A 15,199-nucleotide genomic window follows, 5' to 3' on the forward strand; every position below is an offset into this window, starting at 1 on the left:
CGCCCTCACCTGCCGGGCGCGGGGCTCCGCTCTCCCTGCGCGGCCCAGGGCGGCCGCCTCCCGAGCCGTGGCGCCCGGGCCCCTGCGCAGGAAAGGGGCGGGGGCCCGGCTGTCGGCTCTGCGGCTCCTGCCCCGCGGGGCTGGCTGACTGCGGCTCTGCTCCCCCGCGCATGGCGGGCACAGGTGCTGACCCTGTCCTTGTCCCTGTGCAGGCGACTGTGGCTGGGAGGCTGCCAGTGGGTGCCCCTGCCCTGAGGATGCCCATCAGCCCCTGGCTCCTCAGCAGCCCCATCCACCTGTGTTGGGTTTCAGTGAGGAGCAGTTCTGGTCTCGAGCACATCCGGGCATTTGGCACCTCTGCCAGGCCTCCTGGGTTCCCTTCTCTGTCGCCCCCCCCAGCCTTTCTGTTCCTGCACAGTTTGTAGTCTGGGGTAAAATGCACATCACCTTCCAGTTTCTTCTCTGGCATGTCGCCTTGTCTCCTCAGGTCTGACCCAGCACAGCAAGCAGGCCCAGAAGGGGGAGCGCCGGGTGGGGGTCCCCCCGGCCCTCTACCCAACACGAGTAGTAACCGCCAGCTGCAGCTGTCACAGGCCCAGGTGGCAGAGGTAAGTCACTATCTGTGAGCCTGCCCTTCTTTCTCTGAGCTGTTATGTAGCAGCATCTGGAGACACTCCAAGGGTCGTTCCCTTTCTCTTGCAGGTGGTAGACATCATGCGTGTGAATGTGGACAAAGTACTGGAGCGAGACGAGATAGTGTCAAAGCTGGATGACCGGGCAGATGCTGTAAAGGCTAGTGCCTCAGTGTTTGAAAGCAGTGCTGGAAAGCTCAAGAGGAAGTACTTTTGGAAGAACATGAAGGTGAGCCTGGCTGCCCAGCCCCCTCCTTACACCAAAGCTAAACAGTTGCCTGTCTCTGGCCTTGTATAGCTGTATGCCAAGCTAGTGGAACGTCTTCTTGCCCACTTATCTGCCCTGAGCCATGTCTAGAGAACAGGCTGCAGTAGCACTACAAGGAGGATTAGCCGAGTTGTTTCATTCTCATAGGAGTGTATAGTCTGCATCCTTTCAGTGGTTCTCTGCCTTTTCCTTGCTTTTTTTGCTTTTTTGGCCTCTGTGGCACTGGCTTCTGATTGGGACTGCCTATCGCTCTAATTTGGAGGTGCCTGGTGCAGCCAGCATTCACTGTGTATTTAATTGAGCTGATAGGCTTGTGTCACTGTCTCAGGCCATGGTATCCAGAAGACTGGAGGTCTGAGTTGTTGCCTTTTGAAAGGCACAAATGGGTGCTCCAGCTGGTAGGGGACACTACCTTATGCCAACCTTATTGAGTCTTATTGTTTCAAAATCTCTCCCCAGATGATGATTATATTGGGAGTCACTTGTGCTGTTGTGGTGGTGACTATTGCACGTAAGTACTGTGGGGGACCAGAATATATGGTTGAGGAGCTCCTGACTGTAGTAAAATGGTGCCTTTTGGTTAGGGGCTGGAGCCAGGGATGGCTAATACACTTTTGGTGAGGTGTCAGGGGTCTAGAGGGTAACTCTGTTCCTTGAAAGGTGTCCCATACCCTGCTTGCCATACTGGGGCTAGAAGTCCTGCCCCTAATCCCTGACCTTTGCCACTGGAAGTCTCTCCCCTTGCCCTCCCTTTTGAGAGGGGGGAGGGTTTGTCATCTTGGACCTGGAAAACCCCCCCAACAAATCATATACTAAAAATCAAACGTCTAGTATAATATTAGTTTTTAAAAAAGTCCTGATTCATGTATTTGTAGTGTATATAGAGGTGATCACATAATAGCTCAAAATAAAGTTTTACTCCTGTATAATGTGTGTGGGGTGTGGTTGAGGGGGTAGGTGTGGGGGGGTGATGGGTATGCACGTGGGAGGGCCCCTCCACAGTGCACAGCTCCTGCTGCTGTTGGTGGTGGCAGCAGCAGCAGGCCCTTGGGGTGCTTATGCACCACCCAGGGCCTTCTACTTGTGTGGGCCATGTCTCCAGCCAGTTCTGGGAGCTGCCTGTACCTGTAGGGAGTAGGGAAGGCTGTTGGCTCAATCATGGTGGGACTTCCCCATGGAACCAGTCCTAGGAACAGCAGGGAGCCCTGCACGATGCAGCTGGACTGAGCTGGGCCCTGTGCTCCCGCCACCCTGGCCTCCGGCCCCTGCCCAACTGCAGCTTCCTTCCACCAACCCCTGCTTCTCTACCTGTTGCCTCAGTGCTGTAGAAGGGGCAGGAGGAGGAGCTACCAGAGGATGGGGGATGCTAAGCAGTTCCCTGGGCAGCTGTAGCAGCAGCCCTGCCTGGAAACTGTGCTGGATGGGGCTGGGGCCCTCCTGGGCTGGAGGATGGGAGAGGAGCCCACCACTCTGGTGGAAATGGGTAGGGTTCAGCCCCATGTGAAGCGCAGCAGGGGCAGTCATGGGTTTGGCTGGATAGAATTATTTGATAGGCACCTGCTGGTGGGTCAAATGAAATGACCAGGCAGGCCAGATTGTCAGGGCCAGAGATACAGACGTTCTAACAAGTTTGAGGAAATAGACTACTCCCAAACCCTGTCATGGGAGATGGGTTTGTTACCTTCTACATCAGAGAACTGTTGAGTGGGAGGACTGAAATGTCCAAATCCCTAGCTAAGGAAGACTTCTCATTTGATGAGAGAACAGGAACTTTGGTGTAACTGGCCCTCTTGTTCTCTCCTTTGTTCTCTCCTTTCTTTTGTTGTTTTCTGTCTGCAGTTTACTTCTGTACTTGAATGTGGTTCCCACAGTCTGCAGCCTACCTACCCTGGTGATCCTGTCTCTCCACTGCCCAAGGTCCCTCCCTCCACTTGGCTTTTACATCATTAATTCTTTTTATTGGCTTCGTTTGTCTTCTGTATGAGGTTCTGATGCATTTCTCATAGACCTGGACTAACTCCTTGAATAGCTGCTGCAGCATGAGGGAAGGCAGTTCCATTTGTGGAGGAGGGAAAGGGAATATTGCTCCCCCCAGCTTCTGTTGCAATGGTAATTGGAGTTGAAACACACCTTCAGTGTGAACTTTCCTCACAGCAATGTCTGAAGGGTTGGGTGCTGGCAGTATAAGCTTCCTTAAGCAGTGCCCTGGCAGCCATGAGCCCCAGGGACTGAAGGAGGACTCCCATTTTGGCTCTTCAGCATTGATTCATCTGATAGGAGCCCAAGGTAATATGTTTGTGGTTTAAGTGAGCATGTGAACCTGGAACTATCTACTAGCATGCTGCTTATGCTGGGGGTATAGTGGGGCAAGGTGGGGGGTGGAGCAGGAGTAAGGGTCCTGATCCTTTTGGCTTCCTAAGGCTGCATGCTTACCATGTGTTGTGGTAAGGGCAGGTCAGCGGTGTCCCAGGTGGGATTCTGAGTTTGCTTTGGTAATTGGAACAAACTTACCCTGTGTTTTTTCTGGACCAGTCTCTGGTTGTTACTGTTTTTCTCTAAAGCCCCTTATTCTCTGCAGGAGTTGGAAGCTGCTCTTGAAACTCTGCTCTGAATTTCTCCAAGTGCAGCTCTACTCTGAAAAAATTGGCATCAGATTCTTGCATCCAACAGCTCCTGGTTCTCTGTGAAATCTGCCCCCATTAACAAGCTTAAATCTTTCTGTGTGCCAGGGCTGAAAACTGCCCCAGATTTATGAGGCTAGCAGTGGGCACTTGCCAGTGTTCCTGAGCTTGGGTCCTAGTTACAGGAGGGAGATCCTTACTTGCCTATACAAGACCATACCTTAGACTAAGTCCCACTTGGGTAGGGCTGTGTTTCCCAAGGCTGCTCTAAGTCCTTCAAGAGCAGCTGTGGGCTCAATGGACAAATCGAGTTTTACAGTAAGTCTCTACTAAGGTTTGTTTGTTTGTTCTGTGGGTGACTTGTTACTTCCAGAGGACAAAAGGGTGGAGAGGGTGGGGAAAAGAGTGAAGATGTATTTTAGGTTGAAGGTAAACCCCTTCAGTTCAGGGAGCTTCTAGTTGTTTAGCATAATGCTCCGAGGGTTACGTACCATGGCCAGGAGGGCTACTGGGGAAGTGGGGTTCAATTGGTGGTGCTTCCCTATGGGAGTGAGATTGAAAGCTCCTTGCTGTTTTTAGGGCATGCTGGGAAGGGTCTCCTACCCCACCTGGCTTGTTGAGAGGGGGCTGGATTTTGCATACTCGCATCCATGCACCAGCATTTCATTTGTACCAAGTTCATCTCCATGCAACTCCCCATCTTTCCCTCTTGGGGAAGGGTAGTGATGAACATCTGGAGTGAAGCAGCCCCGTGGAATTGAGCTGTTGATGGATGGACAGAAATACAACTCTCATCTCAGACCCTCCTGGACAAGGCTTTGGCATCTCCTTCCTCTTGTTCGTCTGGTGGCTAAGGCCTTGAGATGACTGTCTATTCCGCTTTCTTTCTCTAGGGTGTTGTATGTTGCTTTACTCTTCTCCTTTGCTCTGTTCTGTTTCTTTCTGTATGGTGGAAAAATGCACACATCCCCAGATCTCTATAAACACAACTGTAACCTTCCTTTCTGGCATGTAGAGGAACCAGCTTATGTACTCTGAACTCTGCTAACAAACATGTTCCCACCACCTTACTGTGTCTGCCACCTTTATTGTCTGGATGGATATGAATGGGAATGGAAGGGTGACTTTATGCTTTGCCCTCACGTGGAAGGGCTTCTTCTGACAGTACTCACTTTGAAATCCTTCATGTAAAAAGAATGCAGTTTGTTAGGGGAATCTGGAAGTGGGGCACAGCCTTTCAGTAGTACAGTTCCAGTCATGCTGGGAGTGTGTATCAGGTGGACAGGCCAAAGGGTAAGTAGGAATAGGGAGATTGACTTGTATTCAGTGTAAAGCTTGCACTCTGCAACAGGGATGCAAAGAGGAGGGAACCTTGAAGAAGCAGTAGCCTTCATGAACCAGTAGGAATTGAATGTTAATATGCCACTGGTGCTGTGGGTAAATTAAATTACTGCCCTGTCAGCTGTATGCAGGCAGAGAGAGGTCTGTTTCATTCTGTTGAAAGGAGGATGCAAGGACACAGTCCTTTTCTAGCAGAAAGCCATTCACAAGTATATCCTGGCATCTTCAGTCCTTTGCTGAGAAATATCCTGAGAAGATCTTCTCAGGCTACTTCCCTCTTTTAGCTCTATGAGGTACATGTTAGTAACGAGACACAGCATATATACTGAATCATTCTGTTAGTGTCCCTGCACTAGAAACTCATAGCTCCTTTTTGTGGAGTTTGGGATATGCTTTTATAAGAAACTACCTGGGGGAAGGACTGTTCTGACAAGACTTTTTCACTTAGTTTATCTCTGTAGAGCTCCCCATCCTTCCCTTTTTTAAGGAAGAGAAGAGCTGAAGTGAAGCAGTCTTTGAGCCATTTCCCACCCCCTGTTGAACTGAGCTGTGATGATGGATGGGCAGAAGTACAGTCATCTCAAACTCTCCTGCACAAGTCTTTGGAACCTCATTCCTCTTGGTCCTCTGGTGGCTGAGGACTCGAGGCTGTCTCTTCTATTTCTTTCTCTGATATGTTATATGTTGCCTAAGGCACTGAAAACCTCCGCCATAACCCTGACATGAGCTGAAGCCTGCAACCAAATGGATTCAGATGCAACAGCTTTCCTCTAGTACAGAGGGAAGGCCAGGGAGTAAGTTGGAGACCAACTAGAGAAAAAGCAGCATGCAGAGCAGCCTGGGTATTTATATACCAGTGGAATATTAATGCTGGGATCTGTAGCATCCCCTGCAGCTGTTGCCCAAAAAGAACTCCCTGAGGATGAATATGCCACACAGCCTGGCTCCCCATATGACCCAAGAGCCTTGCCAATAACCACCTGGGAATCCTCAGCTATGCCACTAATCTAACATTACAGTTGATTGAATGAATATCAGCATATAAAAATAGTCATGGGTTGTCCAGTAATTGTACTTGTTTCTATTTCTATCCTCCCACAGTATGTACCTTTCCACCAGGATTCAGCTCCACTGAGCCATGCTTGAAAGACTGTTTCAAAAGCTTCAGGTAGAGGAGTTTGCACATAGCAGTTCATCTTAAGGGCACTGAGATGAACTAAGTGGCCTGAGGAGCTCAGACCAGGATTATCCAAGATGGTCATTAGAGTGAGAGGACACTACTACAATGAGATAGGAAGGCATGAGCATCATTAGCTCATCTTGCCCTTAACTTCTCACATCTCAAACACAAGCTCACAGCAGCCAGCAGATTACCAAAGACCTGTGTTCAGCTCTCACCAGCTTTGAGCTGGGCCACATCCTAATACCCATACCTTGGAAACCATCAGCGCAAGCCTGCCCAACTCCTAGTACTGGTCTGTGTCTGCCTTTACTGCAAACGCACACAATTCTGCATTGTCTGCCAGGATTACAGGCTTATGGAAATGGGCTGATGCTGCAGCCCTGCCAGTGAAGTCATATTTGTCTTCATATCATCATATAGCTGCCAGAGAGAACACCCAACCACCATTCTGTATATAAGGGAAGGAGGAGCTTTCCACCCACTTTTTTCACCAGCTCTAGGGCATCCTCTTGTACAGCACCATCCACAGTGTGGGAGTGACTGTTTAGCAGACACAACTAATAAGACAATGCAGGATGATTGCTTGTACAATGCCCAGCCAAAAAACGACCACAAACAAGCAAGCCCAGACCTTTCCTCTTAATGCTATTTTCCATGGTTACCATGCTGTGTGTGGCAAGGGTGCTCCCATGGAGCCATGGGGTCCTGATCATGTGGGCCATTGGCAGCTGTGAGTAGGCAGGCAGCAGAGATGGGTGACAGCAGTCACAATGCCCCAGTTTGCCTCACGTGGCTTTTCTTCCCTGCAGAAGTGTCTTATTGCCCTCACATGAAGGAGGTGCATGTGGGGGTGGACTGCTGGACAGAGAAGTGGACCCTGTTTGGGGTCAGTGACAATGTGGGGATTCTGGGTGAGCAGCGGGCCCAGTGGCACCCCTACCCCTGTGTGGGAGTCTCATGTATGCTGCCAGCAGGATGTGGGCAGTAAAGCTCCCAGGGGAGCTGATCTTACGATCAAAGTGAAAATAGGCATAACTGTAAGCCTTGCTCAGGGGCTGGGTGCTGGTTGTGGCCCTGGCTGGGGACTGCAGCTGGGCTGTGCCAATGCTCCTGCTGGGAATTCAGAGCTGGAGATTCCTGGTGAGGGGGTCTGGGCCCCTATACTTGGGGTCCAACCCATTGCCAGGTTTGGGGTCAGGAAGGAATGTTACCCTGTGGTTAGATTGGTCTGGACTGGGTGGGGTTTTACCTTTTTCTGTAGCCAGGAGGTGTGGCCTCTCCCTGGGATCTCTTGAGCATATGATGAAAACACTTTGTAGAAGTAGGATGGATGCGGCTCCCCTTCGTTACCTGTGAGGGTGCTATGTCTGTGTTTTGTCAGGGTTGATGGTAATCATAGGCCAAGTTTAGATGATGAATTTTTATGGGATTGCTTTGGACTGTTGTTAGCACCACTGCTCACAGTGCTTGGGGATCATTAAAGCACAATGAACCCTTAAATGGAATGTGAAATATGAACACAGACAACTCACTGTCCTAAAATGAATGTCTAACTTTATTAGTGCAACAAATTTTATCTTAACAGTTTCTATATACAGAGAGAAAAACATTTAGTACAGTGATCTCACCCAGTCCCAGATGTTACTTTGCTTAACAGAAAAGGCACTCAGTTCCTGAAAGCAAAGAGTGAGTTGTTGGCTGGGACAGTCCAGACAGGTATTGAAGGCTGAATTTATGACAGTGATGATACACTTAACTTTCTTGCTGTCCCCTTCTGTGCTTTTCTCTAACTTCACTCCTTTGATGAATCCTTGCTTTCAGATTGGTTTCTCTGCAGTCAGCATACTGTCCATATTTTATCCTGTCAGCGTATTAGTTTGTTCAACAGACCCAACATGAGCACACTTCTTAATTTGGCCTTTTTCCAGTGTCTGTCTTTGGGCATTGTCCATTTCATCCCTGTGATTCAGCTGCTCAGTGCCAAGTGCAGTTAATTTGAGTTGGCAACAAGGCCACAACTATGTTACATTAGAAAAACTTCTCACAGTGATAAAAAAGAAAAGATATAATGAGCACTATGAGCTCTACAAAAACAACTCGAGGCCAGCTGATAAACAAAACAAAAAGGTGATGATGCTATACAGAACTTAAACAATGATTAAATAAGATTGAGTATAAAAAAAAAAGTTTAAACAATATTATAATTCACCACCCTATAAGCAGGTGCAAGTTTAAAGCATAAAATATGATAAGCTACCCTAACAACAAGATGAACCTTCCTCAGGCAGGGGGGTGGACTAGATGACCTCTGAAGGTCCCTACTTCTCTGTGATTCTCTAGGATTCATTGAAAAGAGCTGTGAAATAGGAGTTACCAGGAGCAGTTGACAGACAGAATGCAGAACAAAGGCTGGCTGGATTGGGGCAACACCAAGACAGTTAAACTGAGAGGGCCGTTAACACCTGTGGAATAAAGAGTTCTAAAAGTAGATACTCACCTAAAAGTGGATCTAGTACACTCTCCCCACACCCCACCCCAAGCTTGGTGTCATCTGCAAACTTGCTAAGGGTTCACTTCAGATCACACTGGGATTATCTTCCAGATTGTTGGTGTAGATACTGCACAAAACCAGTCCCAGAATTGACCCCAGGGCACTCCACTTGATAGCAGCTGCCGACTAGACAGCTAGGAATTACCACCCTTTCAGTCTGACAACCCAGCCAGTTGTATATCCAACTTACAGGCCATTCATCCAACCTGTACTTCCCTAGCTTGCTTGGGAGATTGCATCAAAAGCCCTGTAAAGTCTCAAGATATATCATGTCCGCTGCTCTCCACATCCACAGAGTCAGTCATCTCATCATAGAAGACAATCAGGTTGGTCAGGCATGACTCACGCTTGGTGAATCCATGCTGACTGTTCCTAATCCTTTTCTTATCCAAGTGCTTACAAATGGATTCCTTGAGGATCTGTTCCATGATTTTTCCAGGGACTGAGGTGAGGCTGTAGTTCCCTGGATCCTCCTCCTTCCCTTTCTTAAAGATGGGCACTATATTTGCCCTTTTCCAGTCCTCCAGGGCCTCTCCCAACTGCCACAAATTTTCAAAGATAATGGTCAGAGGCTCTGCAGTTGTAATGGCCAACTCCCTCAGCACCCTTGCATGCATCGCGTCCAACCCCATGGACTTGTACACATGCAACTCTTCTAAATAGTCCCTAACCTGTTCTTTTGCCATTGTTGGCTGCTCACTTTCTCCTCAAGCTGTGCTGCCAGGTGCAGTAGTCTGGGAGCTTACTTTGCCTGTGAATAGCAGGGTGCAAAAGACACTGAGTACGTCAGCCTTTGCATCTTCTTTCACTAGGTTGTCTCTCCCATTCAGTAAGGGACCCACACTTTCCCTGATCTTCCTCTTTTTGCTGATATGCTTATTGAAGCCCTTCTTGTTGTTCCATCCCTTGCTAGTTGCAACTCCAACTGCGTGTCGGCCTTTCTGATTTAATCCTGGGATGCCCAAGCAATACTTATGTACTCCTCCCTAATCATTTGTCCAGAGTTCCACTTTGCTAGTCTTCATGTCCATTGGGACGGCTTGTTCCTGCACCCTCAGTAAGGCTTCTTTAAAGTGCAGCCAGCTCCCTGGACTCCTTTACCCTTCAGATGGGCCTCCTGGGGATTTTGCCCTTCAGTTCCCTGAGTGAGTTGCAAAGTCTGTTTTTCTGTTCTGTAGTCCAATGTCCTTACTCTGCTGCTCTCCTTCCTTTCCTCAGAATCCTCAACTCAATCATCTTGTGGTTGCTGCTGCCCAAGTTGCCATCTTCTTCTACATTCCCCACCAATTCTTCCCTGATTGTGAGCAGCAGGTCAAGAAGAGCACAATCCCTAGTTGGCCTCTCCAACACTTGTATCAGGAGGTTGTCCCCAATACTCTCTGAAAACTTCCTGGATTGCCTGTGCACTGCTATGTTGCCTTTCCAGCAGAAATCAGGTTGACTGAAGTCCCCCATGAGTACCAGGCCCTGTGGTCAAGGAAACTGCCGCTAGTTTTTTGAAGACAGCCTCATCTACTTCCACCTTCTAGTCTGGTGGCCTAAAGTAGATACCCACGATGATATCACCCTTGTTGCTCTCCCCTCTGACCCTAACCCAGAGACTTTCAGCAGGCCTGTCTCCAGTTTCATATTGGAGTTCTAAGCAGTGCAACTCCTCCTCCTCTTCTCACCTCGCCTATCATTCCTGAACAGTTTATGCCCATCCATGACAGTGCTTCAGTCCTGGAAGCTATCCTATCAAGCCTCTGTTATTCCAATCACATCATAGTTCCGTGACCGTGTGAAAACTTTGGATTCTTCCTGCTTGTTTCCCAGGCTCTGTGCATTTGTATGCAGACACCTGAGCTGGCAAGCTGACTGCCCTACTTTTTCAGGAAGAAAAAGGCGGCCTCCCCTGTTGTGCCCTCCTGCTTGTGCTTCCTCCAGGTTACTCACTTCCCTACTTACCTCAGGGCTTTGGTCTCCATCCCCCACTGAACCTAGTTTTAAAGCCCTCCTAAGTTAGCGAGCCTGTCTACAAAGATGCTGTTCCATCTTTTTGTCAGGTGGGTCCTGTCTCTTCCAACATCCCATGGTTGAGGAAACAAAAGCCCTGCTAGCAAGGCTGTCCACACAGTCATGCATTTGCTCCTACCCAGGCCCCTGCCCTTGAACAAAAGGATTGAGGAGAACACTGTCTGAGCTCCTGTCTCCTTCACCCTTTCTCCCAGAGCCCTGTAGTCACTTTTGATCTGCTCAGGGCCCCCGAGAGTATCATTTGTGCCCACATGAACAAGCAGCATTGATGAGCAGTCAGAAGGCTGGATGAGTCTCAGTAATCCTTCTGTGACATCTCAAGTCTGGGCTCCAGGCAAGGAGCAGACCTGTGACAAGGGGTCAAGCTGGCAGTTGGATGCCTCCATCCCCTGCAGAAAGGGAGTCTCCAGTAACCATCACCACCTGTTGCTTCTTCTTGGTGGCAGTGGTCTTGATCCTCCCAACCTTGGGGATGCCTGGGCTGGTTTCTTTTACCAATGGAAAGTGCTCCTCCTCCCCTGTTGCTAAGGCTCCATATCTGTTTGCCAGGAAAGCTGCTGCAGGTGGAGATGAAGACTTCTGCTTACTTCCAGCATTCACAAACTTCCTCCTTTCTGGTAGTCCATGTACTCCTCTAGCACTGCCTCTGACAGTCCAGGTATCCTCCAGCCAGGTTTTGAATCAATCACGTCCTTATGGTGGAGGATGGTTTGGAGCCTTGCCACCTCCTCCTATGGCTCTCTTGTCTGCTCCCTGGGGGATACCACCAGGAGGCACAACTGGCATTGCAGGCATTCCCCCCCACCCCCGGCTGTCACTGTAAAGAACCCACAAGCTGGAGCCTCCACAATGTCAAACCAGGACCTGGGTGGAAGCTTAGTAGCACCAAGTATTCTTCCCCTTCCTGGTAGGCATCAGAGTACATCAGTACATTTTTTTTTCTTTTATACCAGGTATTGTGGCCCACAGCAGGAGATAGAATACAGGGACAGCTGTCAGGACAGCAAGTTCCTTTCAATTTCAAAGGTGTGGAGCAAGGTCAGTTCCCAGGATATACATGAAGCTCGAAGTGGTGCTGGCCACTGATACTGGGGGCTCTGCAGCTGACCTCCCACCCGGGAGGCAGCAAGAGTGGGGGTGAATTATCTGCAGAGCAGTAGTGTGTAGACAGAGCAAAAGACAGGCATGAGCTGGACCAAAAAGCATTTAGTTTATCATCTGGTACATCACACCCTGTCACTGTGAATATGGAGCAGTCCAGGTCAGAGGTGATCCATATGCCTAGCTCAGCAAAGCGGCAAAGCAGTAGTGGACCAATCAGCTAAACCAAGCTGGGGTTTTGGGTAAAGTATTCTGAGTACATTTGAAACTGGTGTGCCCTCACCCATGTGCAAGGCTAAAGTTGTCACTGACTGGGTAAAGGTAACTCAGGTTTGGGTGCGTATGATCTGTCTGTAGTTTTTGTATGCCGGCTACTTCTCATAATGTAGACATTTGATTGTACCATATCCATGGAAGCATGTGGTGTGGGGAGGAGCAGAGAAAGGAGTCGTCACCTGTCAAGTGTATTCAGATGACCTGGCTTTGTCCTTGGGCAAACTAGTATTGCTACAGGAAACAAGTGCATTGGGGGCTCCCCTATGCCTTCTGAAGATGCCTCTTGAAAACCCTCTCTTCTGCTGAAGACTCCAAGCAGAACTTGGCGGAAGAGTGGGGGTGGATGGGAGGGAGTAGGGGAAGGACATTGCTTTTTTGAAGGCAGGAAGTGAATGAGGGTTGGGAGGTTGGGAAACGAGGCTGGCTTGGATGGTGGGAGGAGTAAGAAAACGTCTTTGGAGACACTTGGTGTTTCCTTGTTCTGTCACAACTGGTGGAGAGCCTGATATATCGCTATTTAATGCAAGGTTGATGGTTAACACAATATTGTCTCCCATATGACATGTCCCCAAATAAGATACACAACTTGGTTTTGAAAGGCAGAACAAAGGAAAAAAGATCTTTCCTTGTTCCTGTAGTGGGAGCCTCTGCGGAAAGGGACAAATGGGTGAAAAGGGAGGTGTCCACAGAGCAGGTAGGAAGCCCCAATTGCAGCATGGCTGCATTACTTTTTCTCCTCCCACCCTAAAGAAACTATTACAATGTTTCCTTGCTTATGATGTGCTGGCCAATTTCCAGCAGCATTTGCGACCACTTTTCTAGGCAAAATCACCCATATTTGGCATGGCTTGGGAACCTCCAGTGCGGTTGCAGAATCAGAGTTGGGGGTAGAGAAGCCTGGTCTTGTCCCATTTATATTGACTGGATTAAATTGCTTGTGGCCTGGGCAAACAATCTGCAGATCAACAGCATAAATTTTAGTATTGATCTTCCTAGGTTTTTCAGTGCTCTTTGCAGTTGACCATGAGGTGCTGATAGCATGCTTATAGGACCGGGTGAGTATTTGTGGGACCACTCTTAACTGGTTCCACTCCTTCCTAACAGGATGGTCCCAGAGTGTGGTGATGGCTAAGTGCTCACCCTGGTTTCAACCTTTCCTGTGAGGTGTTCTTCAAGGGTTCAGAGAAGAGCCACGCACATGATCAGAGAGGCCAGGAAAGCAGGCCTTAGGATGACAGGCTGAGAGCCATGGGGCTCTTTAGCCTGGAAAAGCGCAGGCACAGGCGTGATCTGATGGCTACCTATAACTTTATCAGGGGTGTTCACCAGGATCTGGGGGAACGTTTGTTCACCAGAGCGCCCCAAGGGATGACGAGGTTGAACGGTCACAAACTCCTGCAAGACCGTTTCAGGCTGGACGTAAGGAAGAATTTCTTTACTGTCCGAGCCCCCAAGGTCTGGAACAGCCTGCCATCGGAGGTGGTTCAAGCACCTACGTTGAACACCTTCAAAAGCAAATTGGATGCTTTCCTTGCTGGGATCCTATGACCTCAGCTGACTTCCTGCCCTTTGGGTGGGGGGCTGGACTCGATCTTCCGAGGTCCCTTCCAGCCCTGATGTCTATGAAGGGTTCCATCTTATCTCCTATTTGTGTATCAGGCCATTGAGTGAGATTGTGCAGAGATCTCAAGTACTGATGACACCCCCGCTTCTTTTTCACATCACCCAGACCCAGCAGTCTTGGTTCTTACCTAGTGCCTGCCTACAGCTGAGGACTGGATGTAGGTAAAACAATGAAAGCTGAACCAAGAGAGGACAAAGATGTGATGGTGGTTTACACACCATGTAATTACATGCCCATGTAATTTTGCATGTAAACATATGACTGTGCATAATAACATCACGTAATTCCATGGAGTGTAGCTGGGGAGCACGAAGGGGAGTTTCTGCCTGCAGGAGAGGGGCGTATGTGTCGGGGTGTGTGTAGGTGTGTCCCCTGCCACATGCGCCACATCCCATGGTGCAGAGCCCCCACTGCTGGTGGCAGCACCAGGTGATAAACCCTGGGTCCCTTCCTGGCTGGGACAAGCAGAGCCCCTAGTGGCATATGGATGCAGCTGAGTACCTGCAGCTCCATGTGGTTCCTACCTGCAGTGCCATGAGCCCCACATGCTAGCACAGAGCCAGCGTAGTCTGGCCCAAATACACCTGCCAGCAGGCCAAACCGGGCTGAGTCTGTGCTGCCACGTGCAGCACCCAGAATTTGTGCCCCACTGAGGACTGTGCCTGCTGCAGACAGGACTGCCCAGAAGGCCTGCTGGCAGCAGGGGCTATGCCAGGGAGCTGTGTGGTGATGTTGGGGCTGTGTGCAGGGGAGGGGAGGGGAAGGGGAGCATATGGGGATGTGGCAGCAGGCAGCCCACACCCCTAGCATCCCTTCATAATCTTCTCTCACCCACATCTCACCACACATTCACAACCCTGCCCCCCACACGCTCACCCAACACCTATCCCTCAATCAGATCCCCCCAACACAAGTACCTCCATATATTTCTAAAGAAGGTTCAATTAGTATTACATTGAGCTTAATGTGTAAAAAAAATAGTAATTTTGCATAACTTTGAATATCTCTGCGCAGAATTCCCTGGGATGCAGTGGTTGGTAGCACTGTGACTTGGGGTGGGGGCAAAGGAAACCTGCGGCTGGGGAGATCAACCGCCCTGTGTCACTCAGGGCTGCAGCCTGGATCCTGTACCGCACGCGACTGTGCAGACGATGCTGGGTAGCAGCGCTTTCCATCGGCGACCCGGGACCGCCCGGCCGCAGCACGGGTCCTACATGTGCACGCAGCTCCCACCAGCAGCGACTACGGATGGGGAAGTCCCCAGCTGGCTTCTGTCGTCACAGCCGTGGCCGGTGCGAGGTGGGCGTTGATTGGTCCAGCGTGTAGCAAGAGAAGAGACGGAAGTGCTTATTGGTCGGCGGCGGGGGGAGGTGGCTGGCCCGAAGCTGCCTCCATGTGCCGAGGGGCACAGCGCGGAGCGCCCGCCATTGGCCGGCGCCGCCGTGGGCGTGACCAGATCGGCCTATAAAAGGCTGGAGGCGGCGGCCGTCGCATTCATAGCCTGGCGCAGAGGGGAGCGTAGTGACTAGTGGGACTGGCCCGGCGCGGCGCGGCGCGACCCGACTCGACCCGACCATGTGAGTGCT

At 50.0% G+C, this 15,199-nt stretch overlaps 2 protein-coding genes across 6 annotated transcripts in view; both read left to right on the forward strand.

Annotated features, from left to right (window-relative positions):
• The first annotated feature begins 196 nt into the window (after positions 1 to 196).
• On the forward strand, positions 197 to 4,591 carry LOC109319418 (vesicle-associated membrane protein 1-like). Of its 4 annotated transcripts, XR_002103501.1 has the most exons (5): positions 197 to 608; positions 703 to 861; positions 1,360 to 1,411; positions 2,740 to 3,186; positions 3,479 to 4,591. XR_002103501.1 is itself a non-coding variant. In XM_019548960.1 (4 exons), the coding sequence occupies exons 1-4, from the start codon at positions 468 to 470 to the stop codon at positions 2,754 to 2,756; spliced, it is 369 nt and encodes a 122-aa protein (XP_019404505.1). In that variant the 5' UTR covers positions 197 to 467; the 3' UTR covers positions 2,757 to 4,591. The 4 variants fall into 4 exon arrangements, 3 of the variants coding, with proteins under 3 accessions (XP_019404505.1, XP_019404504.1, XP_019404503.1); XM_019548960.1 differs by having other exon boundaries at positions 2,740 to 4,591; XM_019548959.1 differs by lacking the exon at positions 2,740 to 3,186.
• A 10,421-nt stretch (positions 4,592 to 15,012) lies between these two features.
• LOC109319419 (vesicle-associated membrane protein 1-like) overlaps positions 15,013 to 15,199 on the forward strand; it is a 6,180-nt gene continuing 5,993 nt past the window's right edge. Inside the window, exon 1 of one of the 2 annotated variants that reach the window (XM_019548962.1) lies at positions 15,013 to 15,190. In XM_019548962.1, the coding sequence (XP_019404507.1) occupies positions 15,189 to 15,190 (2 nt within the window). In that variant the 5' untranslated portion in view covers positions 15,013 to 15,188. The remainder of the gene's footprint in view (positions 15,191 to 15,199) is intronic. The other variant, XM_019548961.1, reaches the window with a different exon arrangement.

This window comes from Crocodylus porosus, unplaced genomic scaffold (genome assembly GCF_001723895.1).
Source record: "Crocodylus porosus isolate Cpor-Errol unplaced genomic scaffold, CroPor_comp1, whole genome shotgun sequence".
NCBI classification, from domain to species: domain Eukaryota; kingdom Metazoa; phylum Chordata; order Crocodylia; family Crocodylidae; genus Crocodylus; species Crocodylus porosus.

What these genes read in the sequence shown, in the direction of transcription:
- LOC109319418 (XM_019548958.1), top strand. Translation starts at nt 468, where the DNA reads ATGTCGCCTTGTCTCCTCAGGTCTGACCCAGCACAGCAAGCAGGCCCA. An exon ending in CACAGGCCCAGGTGGCAGAG is followed by an intron (nt 609 to 702) that starts GTAAGTCACTAT and finishes TTTCTCTTGCAG; the next exon opens with GTGGTAGACATCATGCGTGT. An exon ending in ACTTTTGGAAGAACATGAAG is followed by an intron (nt 862 to 1,359) that starts GTGAGCCTGGCT and finishes ATCTCTCCCCAG; the next exon opens with ATGATGATTATATTGGGAGT.